This window comes from Candoia aspera, chromosome 1 (genome assembly GCF_035149785.1).
Source record: "Candoia aspera isolate rCanAsp1 chromosome 1, rCanAsp1.hap2, whole genome shotgun sequence".
Taxonomy (NCBI): domain Eukaryota; kingdom Metazoa; phylum Chordata; class Lepidosauria; order Squamata; family Boidae; genus Candoia; species Candoia aspera.
The window spans coordinates 91029465-91048029 of record NC_086153.1 but is presented as its reverse complement, the minus strand read 5'-3'; the positions used below and the strand labels follow the sequence as shown (position 1 = coordinate 91048029).

At 40.4% G+C, this 18565-nt stretch overlaps 1 protein-coding gene and 1 long non-coding RNA gene across 2 annotated transcripts in view; both read left to right on the top strand.

Moving 5' to 3' along the window:
- Positions 1–8086, top strand: part of ARFGEF3 (ARFGEF family member 3) — a 78725-nt gene extending 70639 nt beyond the window's left edge. Inside the window, exons 30-35 of the mRNA XM_063309337.1 lie at positions 35–137; positions 1251–1382; positions 2063–2193; positions 4064–5291; positions 6698–7584; positions 8014–8086. Coding sequence (XP_063165407.1) covers positions 35–137; positions 1251–1382; positions 2063–2193; positions 4064–5291; positions 6698–6889 — 1786 coding nt within the window. The 3' untranslated portion in view covers positions 6890–7584; positions 8014–8086. The remainder of the gene's footprint in view (positions 1–34; positions 138–1250; positions 1383–2062; positions 2194–4063; positions 5292–6697; positions 7585–8013) is intronic.
- A 573-nt stretch (positions 8087–8659) lies between these two features.
- Positions 8660–11419, top strand: LOC134501502 (uncharacterized). The gene is made up of 2 exons (XR_010068360.1): positions 8660–9296; positions 9328–11419. It is a non-coding gene; the product is annotated as an uncharacterized LOC134501502 (long non-coding RNA).
- The last annotated feature ends 7146 nt before the right edge of the window (positions 11420–18565 follow it).

The window sequence follows — 18565 nt, the reverse complement described above, 5'->3', positions numbered from 1 at the left end:
GATATCTTCCACAATCTGTTTTTCTTCTCTGCAGATATGTACTAGTGACAGCTGGCCCTGTTTTTACTGAGGAAATGTGGCGGCTGGCCTGTTGTGCCTTAGAGGATGCTTTTTCAACTACTCTTGAACCAGTGAAGGTACAGCCTATATATTATTAAAAACTGTTTTCAACCGTTAATATTTCTGGTATGTGTGTCTATGGCTATCTATTCATATACCTACTGTTCGTTCCCACAAGTTTTGTGAATACTGATGTGGAAGCATAGTTAGTTTGAACTCACGACTTTATATAGGTTGCTGTGTTCCTGGGGACATCAGCCACCCTATATGTATCATGATATGGGCCCCCTTTACCCTAGACATCATACTCAGGAGTATCCCCAAGGTTGGGGGGAATCACAAAAGTCAAGATAGCAGCCATGACTATGCACAATTTGCTACCTTTTTTGCCAGTTTCTGGCAAATTGGGGAAGCTGGATTCGCTTAACAACCCGTGATTTGCTTAATGGCCATGGTGATTTGCTTAACAACCATTGTAAAAATGGTCGTAAAATGATGTCTGGTCACATGGTGTCTTGACTTATGACCACAACAACTTACGACGAAAATTTCGGTCCCAATTTTGGTCGTAAGTTGAAGACTACCTAATAGAAAGTCAGTTTGATTTCAAAAGCAGACTCCATAATCATATTATGATAGATTTTAAAAAAGGTATAAAGGCAAAATATTTTATAGAATCTATACAAAGGGTGAATTCTACTCTTGTACAGTAATCTATAGATTTAATGGATTCCAAAGGCACCAATTAGACTTGTTCCAGTTAATAGCCAGAGTATAAACCATGTTGCTATTGACTTCAGTAACCTTTGGTAATGACATTACATAATTATTAAAGATAGCCATAAGATCATCAGCATATCAGAACAATTTATATTGACGTGCCCCTGGCCTCTGTCATGTAGTTGCACTACTTCCCATTATAGTGGATGTTAGTGAACATTTGTTACATAGCTCAACAAACTGTGTTTAGTTTGTGAATGTTGGTTGCACCATCTTAATAAATGTACCATCTTAATAAATATTTGTGGTGTGAGTCGACAGTTAACTGTACTAGCAAGTTTAAGTTCTTATATTAGAAAATAGAAAGAATGACTAGTAATTGTGTAATATGAGAAAGCACTGTTCAGCTTTTTACACTGCTTGAGATACAGATTACTCTACCATACCTGTAACATTTTGTCTCTCTGTAGAATCTGTTGGGCTATTTCCACAGTGGCTCTGAAAATCTGAGTGGCGATGCCTGTGAGGTAAAAATGGCAGCTCCTTCCCTCTCACCGAGTGCCGAAGCTGAATACTGGAGAATAAGGGCAATGGCCCAACAAGTAAATGACTTTGTTCCATATTTAACTGGTCTGTCCACTGATGCATTCTTAAGACTTCTTAAGACTTCCAATAAAATCAGTGCTTAGATTTGACTAGATTAATTGGAAATTCGTTTTGAGCATTTTAACCATCCTTTTATGTTATCAAGTCTAAAAAGATGGGGTTTTTTATGTTGGTAATGTAACTGACTTTAGTTATGTAGTGTTAATTACCCTGACTTATGTCTATATGATTTTATTTATCTACTTAAGTTTAAAATTTGCATACCGCCCTTAAGATCCAAGTAATTGATCCCTGGACACTGATGCCCTCACCAAGTTAAATAAGTTTAGATAGGCAAGACTAATTCATTGAGTGTTGCGGGGGTGGGAATATCAGTTATTCTGCTGGGTTGGTTTTGCCTATTGTATGACTCTATTTGCAGTGCAGATCAAAAGGGAACTGCCTCCTGCTAAGTGAGGCCATTGATCCATCAAACAGAAATTGCTTGGGGAATATTCTGCACAACGGTAGTTCCCCTTGTCTTGCTCAAGTCTTCCTACCTGAGATGAATTAAGTGCAAATGCCAAAGACCGGGCTTGTGTCATTTGCATCCCAAACTGCTTGCTCTGCTGCTGAGTTACCTCTAGTTCCTGATTAACCATAAGGCAACAGCCCATTGGTGTAATTTTTCCTGCAGGTGTTTATGTTGGACACCCAGTGCTCCCCAAAGACACCAAATAACAAGGAAGGATTTGAACATGCTCAGTCTTGTGTGCTTATTATTGAGCTGCCTCCTGATAAGAAGTCCAACGGCCATTCACAAAAAAGGTAAGGGGCACATTTCTAAGGTTAAACCACAAGCAAAATGAAACCGATGGAAGGCAGTTTTTGCTTGTATTTATATTTGGATGGTTTGGTGTCTTACAGTGGAGAATAAAAGGTAGGCTACTCTTATCTCAGTGTGAATATATAATCCAATAGATCAGGTGTTTTCCAACTCTGCTCTACCATGACTCCCTTAAATAATAAATAAATGTGTGTGAATAGAATGAATGGGGTTGAACCAGAAATAAATATACCAAATGTACACCAAGGGATGCTCAAGCTTTGCGATAGAATTAGGAGCATAGACCACAGCGAATGTTGGCAGTGGTCCTGTTCTGCCTGTGCAGCATTAAAAAAAAGGTGACTCTCTCTCTGAGTTGTTTGTGACCCCCAAGCAGCCCTGACCTACAGTTTGAGAAGCCTGGCATTACCTGCATTGGGGGGTGGCATGACTCTTGAGACATCCAGACAATTCATTCTTGCCTCAGAATAAGAGTGTGGTGGTGAACTTCATCAAATATCCTTGGCACGGTTAGTGCATGCTTTAGATGCAGACCCTCATGGCAGGCCGTAGATTAGCATCTTTAATGCTGAATTAGCCAAAGTATGTGAGAGGGAAGGGGGAATATGTGTACAATGAAACTTTTTTTTCCCCCAAGAGTTATTGCAGACAACCAACAACCCTTAAATTCAGATTTCTGGGTTAATTGTGAGCATTTGTACAAACTATGAACTCATTTTAGGAATATAATAAATAACATTCATGCTGTCCCATTTTTCCATCTATTCTGATTGGGACCTCACTCCTTAATTTTTTTAGCGGGGCTACTATTGTCCCCCTTTACAAGACTTGCTACAACAGTGGGTTTGCTTGCTCACTTATTTTGTCTTCTCTTGCATGTCAGAATCAGGAAGTGTACTGCAGTTTTGTTTTCACTTAGTAGAGTTTCTCTTTTTCTGTCTGATTTTCCTTTATAATGCTGCAACCAATACACAGGAAACTTGGGTAAGACAGAGTTTCTTTCCTTCAATGCAATTTTAAACCCAAAGCCGAATAATGTATTTTCTTAAATGGCATTTGAGATATAGATACTTGTCCACAAAAAAGTATCCTCTTAGCTACTTAAGAAGTTTAAGTAGCTACTTAAAAAGAACTGCTGTTCCCTATCTAGCTAGTCTCAAAGGGGAGATGCTTTCCTGCCTTTTCAGACTAATCCAGCAAGGAAGAAGGCCAGTACAGTTGCAACTTCAGCCCTTGGATGAATTGCAACCTCTGTCAGACGCATTTATAAAATGGAAACCCTTGAAAGTTCCTGTGTATATTCCACCCCTTCCTCTTTCCACATTTGCGGTGTGCAAATATGCCATAGTGAGATCTTTGCTATTTTGCCAGTAGTGAATGTGGTACCAAGGACAACGACTTCCCTCCCTGCACAATTTCTGGCACATTGTGATGTCTCACTTGCATGCATGCCGAAAGAGAAAACATCACCACCACTTCTATCTCCAAACTGAAATATGCATGAAACAGGGCATGTCATTTTGGCTAGTCTTTTACCTAGCATTCCTCAGAAAGCCACATCTTTGGTGCCAGAAAACAAATGCCAGAATTCCACCACCAGAGAGTGTTAAAACACAATGAAAGGACTACAAACACAACATCAATTATTAAAACGCATACAGTGCGAGTTGCAGTATGATCAGTATTAGTGAATAATAATGTTTACAACAAAAATTCGTAATAGCTATGAGGTGATCATTACCTTATCACCTGGAGTTTCTTGGCGAAAGAGACTAATATAACTAAGCTGTTAAAGAAATGTTAATGAGGTTCTAAATTCTCTCTCTCTCTCTCTTCTTCTGCTACATGAAGTATCCCTTTCAGGACAATTGTAGTGAGCCTGCTTTCCCACCAAGTGCTGCTGCAGAATTTATATGATATTTTGTTGGAAGAATTTGTGAAAGGGCCCTCACATGCTGAAGAGAAAATAATACACCAACTGCCAGAAACCAAACTCACCGGTTTCCTCAGGTACATTTCTATGCAGAACTTGGCTGTCATCTTTGACCTACTGCTGGACTCATACCGGACAGCTAGAGAGTTTGATACAAGGACCGGGTTGAAGTGCTTGCTCAAAAAGGTATCTGGCATTGGTGGGGCTGCCAACTTATACCGCCAGTCGGCCATGAGCTTCAATATCTACTTCCATGCCTTGATCTGCGCTATTGTGACCAATCAGGAAAATATCACTGCAGAGCAGGTGAAGAAAATCCTTTTTGAAGATGATGAAAGGAGCACCGATTCATCCCAACAATGCTCTTCAGAAGATGAAGACATTTTTGAAGAGACTGCTCAAGTCAGCCCACCAAGGGGGAAGGAGAAGAGGCAGTGGAGGGCCAGGTTGCCATCTCTGAGTGTTCAACCTGTGAGCAATGCAGATTGGGCTTGGTTAATCAAAAGGCTTCACAAACTCTGCATGGAGTTATGTAATAACTACATTCAGATGCATCTGGATCTGGAAAATAGTGCTGATGAGCTCCCTGTCTTCAGAGGAGACCCTTTCTTCATCCTTCCATCCTTTCAATCAGAAACATCCACACCATCTACTGGAGGTCTTTCTGGAAAAGACACCCCTTCAGAAGATGATAAAAGCCAGATTAGGGACTTGCTCACAGAAAACATCACTCCTAAGGGAAGTTCAGATATTCTGCTGCTTCCACCATTGAGCCCCAAAACGGAGAAGAAAGACCCAGGCAGAAAAAAAGAATGGTGGGAGAGTGCTAGCAACAAAATTTACACCATAGCAACAGATAAAACCATATCAAAGCTAATGACAGAATATAAGAAAAGGAAGCAACAACAGCATAACTTGGCTAACTTCTCCAAAGAGATGAAAGCTGACAAGAAAGGGGATCCACTTGGCACAAGAGGGCCAGATTCACCACTCCCCCAACGGCCACAAAATCTGATTGATAAAGGCCAAATGAGGCACTCCTTCAGTGCAGGACCAGAGATTCTGAGGCAAGAAAAGAGGCCACGCTCCGGGTCGACTGTCAGCTCGCTCAGTATATCAGTCCGGGATGGTGAGGCACAAATACAGGTAAGAAAGGAGGAGGAGAGAGGAGATAAAGTGGAAGAACTTTAAATTTGGGACACCTGCTTTTGCCTTTAATATTGGGGCACTTGCTCTCCTAATTGGTTTTTAAACAGAAATCTACAATTGTATAATAAAATATAAGACACTTGTGACTACACAATGAGCCTTAAGCAAAACGTTCAGCTCTTGTTGTACACATGAAGATATACAGATACAGATATCTGCATATAGAATATATACCTACAGCTTCTTGGCCAAAGTGACCTGTTCCAACGTACCTCTGTGTGAACACTCCAACAATCATTTCTGCAGCTCTGGGAGTTTTCCGTGATTAGTTCAAATGCCAACAAGATCCTTGTGGCGCTTCTCACAATAAGCTAGTATCCCATATTTTCTGATTCAATTTAATTCATTCAATTTAGTCACCACCTGACTCCAAACTTGACTCTGGGCGGTGTACAATAAAACCAAGAGAATAAAAATAGATTACAATAAATAGAAAAAAAGAAAAGAAATAAACAACAAGAACTGATGGCAGATCCAGCTATCCATATCCACACAATTCAGCAGGGAATGTGAACCACTCTGACCCAAGGCCTGGGAGAACAGCCAGATATTTAAGGCTTTCCAGAATGCCAGCAGCATGAGAGCCACACAGATACTGGGGGAAATCTCGTTCCAGAGGGGAGGCCCCAGGGCAGGAGGCATGCTTCCGGGGCCCAATAGATGACATTGTTTAATTGAAGGGACCCAGAGCATGCCAGCCATGTTGGATCAAACTGGCTAGGATGATACCACGGGAGATAGGCGGTCCCTCAAGTAAACAGGCCCTATGCCATATAGAGTTCTTTAGGTCATAACCAGCACCTTGAATTGTACCGAGAAGCATATCAGTAACCAGTGCAGCTCATGAAGCAGAAGAGTCACATGAGCATACCGAGGCATGCCCATCACTGCTTGTGCTGCTGCATTCTAGACCAGTTGAAACTTCCAAGTGATCTTCAAGGGCAGCTCCTTGTAGAGCACATTGCAATAGTGAGCCTTTTAGTTACTGCCTTTTAGTTTCTTTCTTTTGGCATGTTTGTCACGCTAGCTTCTTTATGCATCTTGGCATGGATCAACTAGATTTGGTACCGAAAGATAGAAAAGGTTTGTTAAGTGTCCCTCCTCTAAAGAGATAATTCTCTTTTCTTGGGCAGCTTATGCTGATAGGCCTGTTACTCAAGCCTGGCAAAACAGCTTTTCATACTGAACTGCTTGGGTTCTCACTTAACACTGATGTTGCATTTTTTCTAAAAGTATCCTTCCTGTTTTCCCTATTGATCTTTGTTCTTCCATTTGTCTTTTGCATTGTCCTAATGTATTCACTCCCTTCACTCCCCTCTTTTTCTCTCTCTGCATTGTTTTAGGCGTGGACCAACATGGTTCTGACAGTTCTTAACCAGATTCAATCCCTACCAGACCAGATCTTCATCGCCCTCCAACCAGCAGTATTTCCCTGCATCAGTCAATTGACTTGCCACGTGACAGACGTTCGGGTTCGTCAGGCTCTGAGAGAATGGCTGGGAAGAGTAGGGAGGGTTTATGACATCATTGTGTAGAAGACTTTGGTTGCCTTATCGAATAGAGACTGAATCTAATGTACTTCAAGGCATACAAATAAAGTGCATTTGTTGAAAACTTACCTATAAAAATGGTAGAGGGGTATACATCTGCCCAGTTGCTAGTCAGTAATAGCTGGCAAAATCTATCCCACGCTGTTAAATCTTAAGAGCACAGTGTAGTCATACTCACAACACCAGAGAATGTGACATAGGAGAGTATGACAGGAGGAGACTTTATATTAAATTTGAAATAGGTATTCAGACAGGCTGATATATGAAAGCTCAGTATGTTTGATACTGCATATTTTTTACGGAACGAAAAGGAATGCTTCTTTTGCAGGAAGGTAGCAAAGAAGATTGTGGAGCAAGGCAAGTAGCATGGACACATTCGTATAATAGGCTTCGTCAAGACTGACCATTGAGAATATAATGATTGCTGAGATATCTTTAGTACAGATTTCTGTTGTGTCTTAAATGAGGCATCTGATCCTTAAATCATCTACATTTAAAAAAAAAATAGATGTACCAATAAATAGATGGGTTTTCTGGTTCTGTAGTCCTTTCCCATCCCTCCACTGTAAGTTAACAAATGCCATAAAATTTACATGTGTCCCAGGTTTTCTGTTTTCAAGCTTTCCATTTTGTATTGTCTGACTTCTTTGTCAGGGCAAAAGAATCTGAAAATTAGGTTTGTGAATAGAATATGTTTTGTTGTTCATTCGTTTAGTCGCTTCCGACTCTTTGTGACTTCATGGACCAGCCCACGCCAGAGGTTCCTGTTGGTCGTCAACACCCCCAGCTCCCCCAGGGACGAGTCCGTCACCTCTAGAATATCATCCATCCACCTTGCCCTTGGTCGGCCCCTCTTCCTTTTGCCCTCCACTCTCCCTAGCATCAGCATCTTCTCCAGGGTGTCCTGTCTTCTCATTATGTGGCCAAAGTATTTCAGTTTGGCCTTTCATATCATTCCCTCCAGTGAGCAGTCTGGCTTTATTTCCTGGAGGATGGACTGGTTTGATCTTCTTGCAGTCCAAGGCACTCTCAGCATTTTCCTCCAACACCACAGTTCCAAAGCATCAATCTTCCTTCTCTCAGCCTTCCTTATGGTCCAGCTCTCGCAGCTGAATAGAATATGTAGAGTTATCAATTTTTTGCCCTTACAACAAATCTGTAAAATAAATTGTTCTCAGAGATTATTTAGTGACCTTTATGGTTTTATGGCCAAACAGAAATATCATCCACTCATCATTCTTTTCTTAAGCCAAGCTGGCTGACATCCATAGCTGAATATAAAGAAATGTTAGAAATGTTATGTTAATTATGGGACAGATTAGGCCACACCTTTATTTATTTACTATATTTATACAAAATGTTTTCTTGAAGTATATAGAGTAGACCATAACTTTAAAGATTAGTTTATGATATAATAGGCTGGTTATAATTGAGAAAATAATACACAAGGAAGGGAAAATACACAAGTTTATATAATGTGGCCATTATACAAGACAGTTCTTATATAAGAGGAAAGAAAAAAAAAGTCAGTCTGCGATTTGTAGGGAAGCCAGAAGAGATGGAGGTAGCTGGCTAGAGTGGTTGTGAATGGAAGCAGTTCCAGGGAGGAGCAGCCAATGAGGTGTTAGTTCCAGAATGCCTAGGGAAAGGCAGCTGTCACCTCCTCTTGCCTTTCAGATCAGCATTTGCACCTTGTCAACTTCTCACCCTGAAATTGACCATGATTGTCTTAACTTCGGACCTCAAAACTTATAGAACCCTCAAGAGGACGTGAGGGATCACTTGTGTTTTCTCTCCCTCCAGCTGACCGATAGCAGAATGCAAAGAACTTCATCTAGTCAGACTCCCTCCCCTGCCACCCAATTTCTCTGTAATGATCCGACAGAAATGTACATTCAACACAAAAAGAAATTTTAAAACAACTGGCACTCTCCCTCTATGGTTTTCACTACATTTATTTGTGTGCCTTTGTCTGCTTTGCCAAAAAACCCAATCCCCTGAGAAGTTGCTGTGATGGGAAGCTACGTGAGGCATGGTTGATTGTAAAAAATGCAAGCAAAAGCACTAATGTCCTTTGAATGTTTCCCAGCCATTCCAACACCAACCATTTCATACATTTAGAAACTACTATGAATTGTAAAGGTGAAATGACATGTTGTTGATGACAATTTTGCCACCAGCCACTTTTCTTTATAGCTGTGACCAATGCTTCATGTTCCTATTCTGGCTGGTGTGGGAGAGTGAAGGAAGAGAAATTCTAAATGGGATATCTATGTTGGAAACTTATGGATCAGGGTGTGATGGATGGGAGATGAGCTCAGGGACAGGTACCAGGGGAGGCATGAGATTATGTCAATCAATGACCCACAAGGTCTGCAAAGCCAGTGATTAAGTCACTTTGGGTCCAAGGCATGTGACATGAGCTCAGTCTGGTCTGGGACTGATCCCAAAGGAATTCAGAACATTGGTGTGGAAGTGCCTACAGGCAGCTGGTGAGGAAGAGCCAAATGCTAGTGAATCCCAACTAGGCCAATAAAGGGGAGCTCACCCTTGAACTCCTGCTAAAATGGAACAGCTGGCTCCAAAAATAATTCATAGCATGTGAGCCCACACCTTTCCATCATGTTTTACATGAATATAATCAAACCCTGCATCTGCCTTCCCTCTCTTTGTTAAGTCATTGTTGGTGAAGATGCCCAAATGAGAGCAGTAGCTCTTGTCTCTGCAAATGTTAGAGGGCACCAGCAAAGCATTCTGGTGCCACATTGGGATACAGTACAGTTGGGATCTAACTTATGAACAGGGCAGCACTGCCTGTTGTGCTAGCCTTCATTTTCAGTCTCAGTCATCGAACTGGATGAGTGGAAGAGCCTTAATCAGCCTGATATATGATGCCTTGCAGCTTGCTTGAACAGGGGCCTCAGTGTTTCCTTTGCTTCCCCTCTTTCTCATTCAGTTAACAGAAGACCTTGAATGTATGAGTCACGTCAGCTGCTGCTGAACCTTAGTGATTGTCTATTACTAATTCTTTGTCAATGCTGTGCCCTGAGATGATTGTTTGATTCTTCTATTTGTTTGTTTTTTAAGATTTAAATAATGCAGTGTTTCTATGGTTCTTTGTGAAGAGGGAATTATGTTTTAGGGGAACATTTTCACATGGTGTACATCTCCGTTGTTTGTTAGTGAGATCTTGTATGCAACTCTAGCTTGTCTTTGAAGCATCTGTTGAACATGGTAACTTGAGCAGAGGGACAGAAACACCACACACAGGATTTCTTCATCTGTTCTCCCGAATGCTGAAAAAAAATTGTTTCGATTTCAAATGCTGCTTTTCAGTTCTATGCTGTTGGGTCTTGGTTACTTGTACATTGTGTGTGTGGAGTAGCAAAGTGCTGTGTAACAAACTTGTAGGGCCACTATTACAAAGCAGGCAACAATGGATTATATTTATTTATATGATGAAGGGAAGTATTGAGCATTCCTGCCCCTACCAAGAATGACTATTGATTGTAAACCATTCCAGTTGCTGCTATCACCACAAGGGCAAGTGGTAGATACACAACAGTTCATGCTGAAGATCAGATTGTTATTTATTTATTTATTTATTGTGGCTTCAGGTAGTATGTGACTCTAAGATGTAAGTTGGCTGCAAGTTCAGCCAAAGTTGAAGAAAAATGTGGGCAGGGCAGAAAAGGAAGACAGTGCCTCATTCTGCAGATAGGTAGATGATGTCAAGGGAGGAACTAGAAAGTTAATTTGATATTTAATTGAAAATCACTGACTGGAGGGACAAGAATTTTATTATTAATGCTTTCCAACTTGCATAGCCTTATTATGGAAACAAATGTCATAAGACTGGGAGGCATGCTTGGCGGTGGAGCCTTCTGCCTTGCAAGCCATGCGTGCACATTTGTCATGGTGGAGAGAGCCATTAGACTATGTGTGCGCTGATCTACCTGCCCTTCCCATTTTCCAAAAGACCAAGCGCTTGTGAGCCCAGAGCTCATGTTTGCATTGCAAACTTGCAGGGCCCTCCTGGGTCAGGGAATCTCACTTCTCCAGTAGGGCCTGCAAAATCAGGCAGTTGTATACTCAGTGACTTGGTCTCCATACATCTCAAAATGGGAAATGGGCAGGGGAAAGGGCATTCTTCAGGGCAGAAACTTGCACCATTTCACTATGCAAAGGTTGGGTTGCAATTACGGGATCTAGGATGGAATTTGCACATTACAGGAATCAGAGGGCAGTCACAGAATGTAGTCATTCTGTATCAATTTTATTTGTTTACATCCATAAAGGATAGTGCAATTTATGGTGGCGCCCTGATATCCATACTCTAAATAATCTCCTACTAGCAGCTGCCCATGACTTGGAGGCAGAAGTAGGAAAAAAAATGCTGTCAGCAGTGTCAGAAAGTATATGAGTTAGAACCTTCACACAATGCTGTGATTTATTTGCAGAGTTGTTTTCTGTGATGGCAGCTGGTGAGTTTTGTTTTCTAGCATAAAACTCTGAGAGACAATGCTCTGTCTTAACTGAACAGAAAGTTGCTCTACTAAGACGAAAGAGGAACTTCAGTCTTTGGGCAATTTATTTATTATCTTAACCAGTTCCTGCAATGATTACTTTCCCCAGACAGATCCTATGCCAAACGGTAAAGTGCAACCCCCAAAGGAGCAGTTGCTCTCTTATACCAAAGATCCAATTTGTTAAAAAAATGAAAATCAAATAGTGATCCTTGCCACATTCGGGCTCGTACCGTTAGTTAGGCATGAAAAGACAGGAATCCAAACCATTCTGAAAGAGACAACACTTGGGGCCCTTTTCCAGCCAACATTTATTCTTGGATGTGCATAGTCTTTGGCCAACATAATTCTCTAAGCCAGTGTTTCTCAACCTTGGCAACTGGAAGATGTGTGGACTTCAACTCTCAGAATTCCCCAGCCAGCCAAGTTGGCTGGGGAATTCTGGGAGTTGAAGTCCACACATCTTCCAGTTGCCAAGGTTGAGAAACACTGCTCTAAGCACTTAAAGACTCAGAAGAAGGTTGGATGTAAAGAACTTTGGGGCCAGGATATATTGAGACCCTCGATGGGTCCTCACAGTTTGTTGTCTTTGCATTTGTTTTATGGTGGCTACTGAAAGCCTATGAGGAATACCTGTTGACAAAATGTCTGGATCCTGCCATAGCTTTCCTTGTGCTCTTAAAATACAAATGATTCCTCTAGGCCCTCTTCTTCTTTTGGTATATGTGGGGGGGGTGGGGGGAGGGACATATCTGAACAGTTTTTCTTTTGTCTATGTTTAAGAACAGTTCGTTGTAAGCCACTTTGCAAAACGTATTTTGTGTATATTTTGTCCAAGGGAATTCTTAAAGGAGGATATTTTAAAACAAATCATAATTATTTGTGTTGCTTGTGTTGTAGAATAAAGTAACGACAAAAACTAAAATATTTTCCAAGTGTGGAGGTTTTATTTATTTACTTGGAATATCAATAATACAGTACAAAAATGCTTCTGAATAACATAATCAGTTGCATCCCCTTAATTTTAGAATAATTCTGTTTTTTGTCCTGTTGAGACAACCGACTTGACTACCCACAGTTGTCATTCAGAAAATACCATCCTGCCAAATATAAATGCTATCAGAAAGTTACTGAATTGTTGGCAAACATTTTTTTTTTGTTATTTTCCTTAATTTAACTGTAAAGGCTGTGTGAAGATTTCAACTGTAAGTATTCCAACTGCACTAACAAGTGGATTTATTTTCATTAATGACTGTCTGAGAGGCTCTTAATCAATTTAGAGTCTCAAATTTTCAGTTGCAACGATTGAGCTGATAGGAAATGGTTAAATCCCTTTCAGAGAAGAAGGCTGGGCCAAAGAACTTTTTCATTCTTGTTCCTTCTGTATTTGGCTCTGCCTTCTCAGAGAGGATCTGACTTGGGAGAGAGAGAGAAGCCATCTTTGCTCTGTCTCTTGCCTGCAGGTGGCAGATCCTCAAAGAGATTGCTGCCCACTGGCAGCTGTCAGACAGTGGCACAGCAGCTATTTTGGCCAGCCCTTCTGTGTTCATCAGGTGTTGCATGGCAGACAACTTTACTTTCTCTGACCCTGCAGTGCTGCAGAAAGTGCTGTGAGTTGACCAAGCCTAGAAGATACTGCTATAGGATATCCTTTTTCCTATTGTTTCCATTGCTCCAGTGATTTTAGTTGGGCTTACTGTGAAGTGACCTTTTGATCACTGAATAATAAACTTGACAGTTCTACCCAAGGAAAGAAATTAGACAATAAAATGTTCCATTATACCTATTATGTATTACCATGTGATTTCTAGTGTAATGAGCGGATCTGTTGATTACAAGTAATAAAGACTGTCATCTGGTCAATTCCCATGATTGAACTGCAGTGGTGCATATATTTAGATTTAAAGCAAAGATACAAACTACAAAAAAGCAAAAAACTACAAAAAGAAAAGAAAAAACTAAAAAGTGAAAACAAGAAAAAGAATTTTAAAGATTACATAAAGGTGACTTCTGACTTTTAGTAAGAATATACAGCAATTTTCATAATCCATCCCTTACTCTATATCAAACCAAAATCACATTATTTCTATAAATCATTCTGTTAGCATACTATAAAACTCACTGAATACAATTGCTCCTTCCCCTTATATTAAAAGAAAAAGAAATATATAAACCTCTCAATCAACTCCCCCCAAAATACATTTATTTAATTAATTTTACTGCCCAGTCCCCCTGGTGGGAGGAGATGGGCGGTGACACATTTGATAAATAAATAAATAAATAATTTCCTTCCTACCACTATTTCTATACATTTCTGTCCACTATAACAAAAATCAAACTAAAAGCCATATAAATTGTTTACTCTGAAAATTAATAATGCTGCAATTATAACAATCTTAATTCTAAATCCTAAAACCAGCATTTACTGTTTATACCTTATCAATCTTAATCCAAATTGTTGGAAAAAGAAGTGTAAAGTCGAACAAGGCTTAAAAGCAATCCAGATAAACATTCTCAAATCCTTACCCAATTCAAAACAGACCAAAGCATTCACATAAAAAGCCTGCCTGAGCCCCAAAAACTGCTGCGTTGTCAAGTCTCTCAGAGCTTGTAGGCTCAGCTGTTCAGTCGGCCATGTCTCCACCAGAAGTCTGCAGTGGTGCATTCTTGAGGTACAAGGGACACCTGCATGTAGGGCATGGGTTGTCCATTCCGGCATTAGGGGCTGGAACTAGAGAGGAAAGAGTTAAATTGCCTCTCCTTTATTCCTATGATCCTATTATAGTGCTTGTTCTTTGCATTTTAATAGATCTGAAAGTTAAATGCAAAGGGACACATTGTCTAGAATTTAATAATACGACTCACTGGAGTCCAGCATGGTGCTAGGGGCAGTTTTAAACAATACCAGGGCAATTGTGAGTCAAACAACCCTTTCCTACTCAGCTAGGTTGTGCAAATCCAAAACCCTGGTAAGAATCCAAACAACGGCCAAAACCTGTCTGATCAGATCTCCAAAATAATGAGGCAGAGATACAAAAGAGCAGCAAAAAAAAAATGCCAGGCACTCACAAAACTCATGGCTAAGGCCTGGAAGCACAGACCCAACCCCCCAGCAGGTAGACAGCATCCCAAGAACATTTAATGACTAGGTTCTACAACCCACTTTAGTCCTTTCTAGTTTGGCCTATAAGCTATTCTCTTTCAATTCAGTTTGTAATTATAAAAGAAATTAAGCGGGCAGATATGGAGATTTCCAGAAACAGATTTGGAGTTTATTATGGGAGGGGGGCAAACAGAGAGAATACAATACTGCCAACTTCTCATACTATACATAACTGAATTGCCTCCTAGAATCTATCTGCTTTGCCCAACGCCCTTAGCAATGTCATATGAATAATAGCTGCTTACCACTATCTATTAACATCTTGCCTAAAGATTAACAGATTATGAATCAAATCATGTTTAATAACCTTATGGAGCTCTTGGCAAACAGGAGCCCCCTAAATCCCAGCATTAAGGCCCCATGTACATTGGATAATGCAATTCTTTTGTCAGAAGATTCTTGTTTACTTTCAGAAAGTAGGGTGAACTATATTTGTTTTCTACTTTAAAAACCCTCACTGAGATGTTCAGTCCTTTGAGCAATTAAACAGAAAGAATAGATGTAAGCTTGATTGCCCTGTCAATGCCCTATCTAATGGAGGAACCCCAATTTTGCCTCACTTCCCTGTTGTCCAGCCCTGGTAGGATTACCAATCCTGGGCTGCCAAAAGCCAAATAATCACTAGGTGGCAGCAAACAAGTGTAGAAAACTCTCTTTACTGCTCTCTAATGGTTAAATCTGCTGTACTTATCCTATATAGATGTAGCCATCTAATTTAGAATAATTACTCAGTCTCCTAGATCAGGTGGAAATCCTGTATATGTGGGCCAAAATCCCTACTTCAGATTTTCTTCACTAAGAGAACATTGGGGAGATGTTACTTAATTATTTCAAGTTCTATGCTGCTCTATTCCCAATGGCTTAAAAAAATCTAGAAGGGTAAAAACAACAAAACAACATCCAACAGTATATTTTATAATGGCACTGAACAACATGAGTAAATACCTACATCTAACATCCTCTAAATGTTCTCTCCCAGAGCTGTGTTCTTATTTAGTTAAAGAAATTAATTAGGGAGGAGGTAGTTCTTATATATGAATTACCTCCTCCCTAATGAGTTTCTCTAATAGATGACAGCAAGCTGTTCCATTAGAGAAGTACCTCCATTGAGAATGTTCTTCTATGAGGTCCCTGTAGGTGGGATTCTCTTGGAAATGGGACCTTCAGCAGGGCTTCTCTCTAGATCTTACCAGATAGGCAGATTCACTCTGGAGTGGGTGGCTGTCCTAACAGCCAGGAAACACGCTGAGACAAGGAACTGGTCTCTAATATTTATTGCTAGTACTTAACAGGAATCCTAACAAACTGAAGAAGCGTGGGAAAACCCAGACATATAAACCCCAAAGGCTAAGGCGGTCCCGATCTGTGTCTCTTTGAATGGCTGACCAATTCCTCAGTGCTACGCATGCGCTTGACAGTCTGGATGGGAGCCCCCTGCTCGCCATCCTTACTCATGACAGTGGCCTTGGAGATAATCAGGCCTTGAACCATGTAGATACAGCATGTTCCCTCTCCTAATATATGTCCATCACGTGAAATAAGACTCACTTCTGATACAGTATTAAAAAAACAGACACACAGTTAAGGTCTATACTACTGTCTAAATAGAATCATGCTGGCTACATTACCCCTATTTACTTGACCACCCATAATTCCCCAAACATACTATCAGCCATTGCCTCATGGTACCACATAGGGTGAAATCGTAAGAACTTTCTTGATGAATTAATCCAAGTCCACCTACCCTAGTTTTCTGTGACAAGCAGCAACCAGAAAGCATGATAGGGGCTTCACAGACACACTATTCCCAGGCCTGGGAACAGGATCCGTATTATACAGGGAAGAAAACAGGTGGTAGAGGGATTAAACCATTTCAGTCACTTCGTGTCCTTCTTTCCACATCTATCTTCATGCTCCAACTTGTAAAATGGATCTTTGGTATACAAATATAAAGGATTACCAGCTGATTTAGGGGCCTGAGTAACTAAGCTTAACATGAGCAGGGATTTCCTCAATCCTATACCAACTAAATGTCACACCACCAGCACTCTGGTTCTTCTTCTGAAGTAGATCACTGGATTGAGTACCTCCTATGGAACAGCTTACTCTTCCAGGCAAAGATGGCCCCTAATCTTACAGCCTTCCACAAAACTAAAAAACCCTGGCTTTTCTGGAGGGTCTTTCAGGATTGATTCTGGAGATATTAATACAGTATCTAGTTCTATTGTATTGATATATTGAATTATTTTTATATTATTTTATTGTTGTTGCCTTTTTGTTATACATACTGTATATTGTGTAGAATCCAAAGTGAGGGAGGTAATTTTAAATTTAATTTTAAAAAATATTCAGGGCAAGTGACTATCTCTTGTGAAGCATGAGAGAGAGAGAAATGAAAAAGTCCTAAAAGGCCCATGCTTTTGAACCAGAAGTAATGCTGGATTCACAAATTATACTATTGTTTGTTTAATCTCTATTCATTTATTGAACCACAATTAGCTAGATTTCAATGTATATCATGACAAGCCATAAACCATGATTTACAATGTATAATAGCTTGGTGTGTACGGTGCACTAAGCTAAAATTAAACCAGCTACCTTATGTGATATAATGAACCCAGCCTGGATGTGAAACGATGCCTCTTTATAGCCTAGCATAAGAAGCACAACATTTAAAAAAAATAAATAGAACGCAGAAGTGGGCCCAAGTCAAATCACGATCATGGTATTAGTGGGGGCGAGTAACACATAAAGTCTTTGTCCCCACCACAATGCTGCTCTTGATATAAGTAAAAGCTTTCCTCATTAGGATCATTTCCAATCAGGACTATAGTGGGGACAAAATGTTAATGCCCACTCTCTGGGCTAGCTGTTGTATTTTTCATGTATTGCATTCAAGGTTAAAGATGTAAGTAACCTTACTCTGCATAAAGTATTACTCTACAATAACGCCCTCCACCTGGCAGCTTTCTGAGGCATTTGCCCACAACTCCTAGGTATTCCCAGGCAGCCTGGCCTTTGATCGTATTTCCTGGGAATTCTGGAATTTCTGGTCCACCACATCTGCAAGGCTTCTATTGAGGCCCTACAGACAGAACTTTGTTATGCTTTTTATTGTGTTGTTATTGCTTGTAAGCCACCCAGGGTTAGGATACATGAGATGAGAAGGAAGGAAGGAAGGAAGGAAGGAAGGAAGGAAGGAAGGAAGGAAGGAAGGAAGGAAGGAAGGAAGGAAGGAAGGAAGGAAGGAAGGAAGGAAGGAAGGAAGGAAGGGTTATAGATGCCACGGAGGGGAATGTTTGTCTACTTGTTGTCCTTTTTGTATTTTCTCCTGCTTTCACAAACCGGGGTACTATCATTTCTGATAGATCATTTGCCTTACTCCACAACTCGAGGAGGCTGCAAGATGACACAACATTTTACTTTCCGCTGGCAGATTTCCTATTCGATCGCTGACCTTCCTTACATTTTATTTTACAGCTCCTTCATATATTTTTCAAGACCCAAAGTAATTATGATAATCTAGTCTGCTGCCTTATGTTACAAAATCAATACGGTTTTACCCGGTTGTCTCCTCTAAAAATCCAGAGCTGCTTGTGGTGGTTCTCTTCTCCTCTTGGAGATGCCTCAGCGCCCTTTCAGAGCCATAGTCTGTGAAATGGAAGGTATTGTCTCAGGTTTCCTTTCCAGCTAGACAAAAGAACATTTGTGCCTCCTCATTTGCTGGCTGTAGTTCAGATATTTTGTGATGGAAATAGCACTGATTAAATATTGAATAGTTCAAATTCCCCCTTTTTGTAAAAATAAAATCCTCAAGGTTATGTCTCCTTCAGGAGAGTCAGTGAGCTTATGAAGCAAGAAGAAGTTGCTAGGGATGGGTGGTAGTGGGGGAGAGAGGAGAGAAAATGCAATGCCTTGTTCTACCCTGTGTTATTTGATACAAGAAGAAAACCTCCCACCATTTCAAGTCAA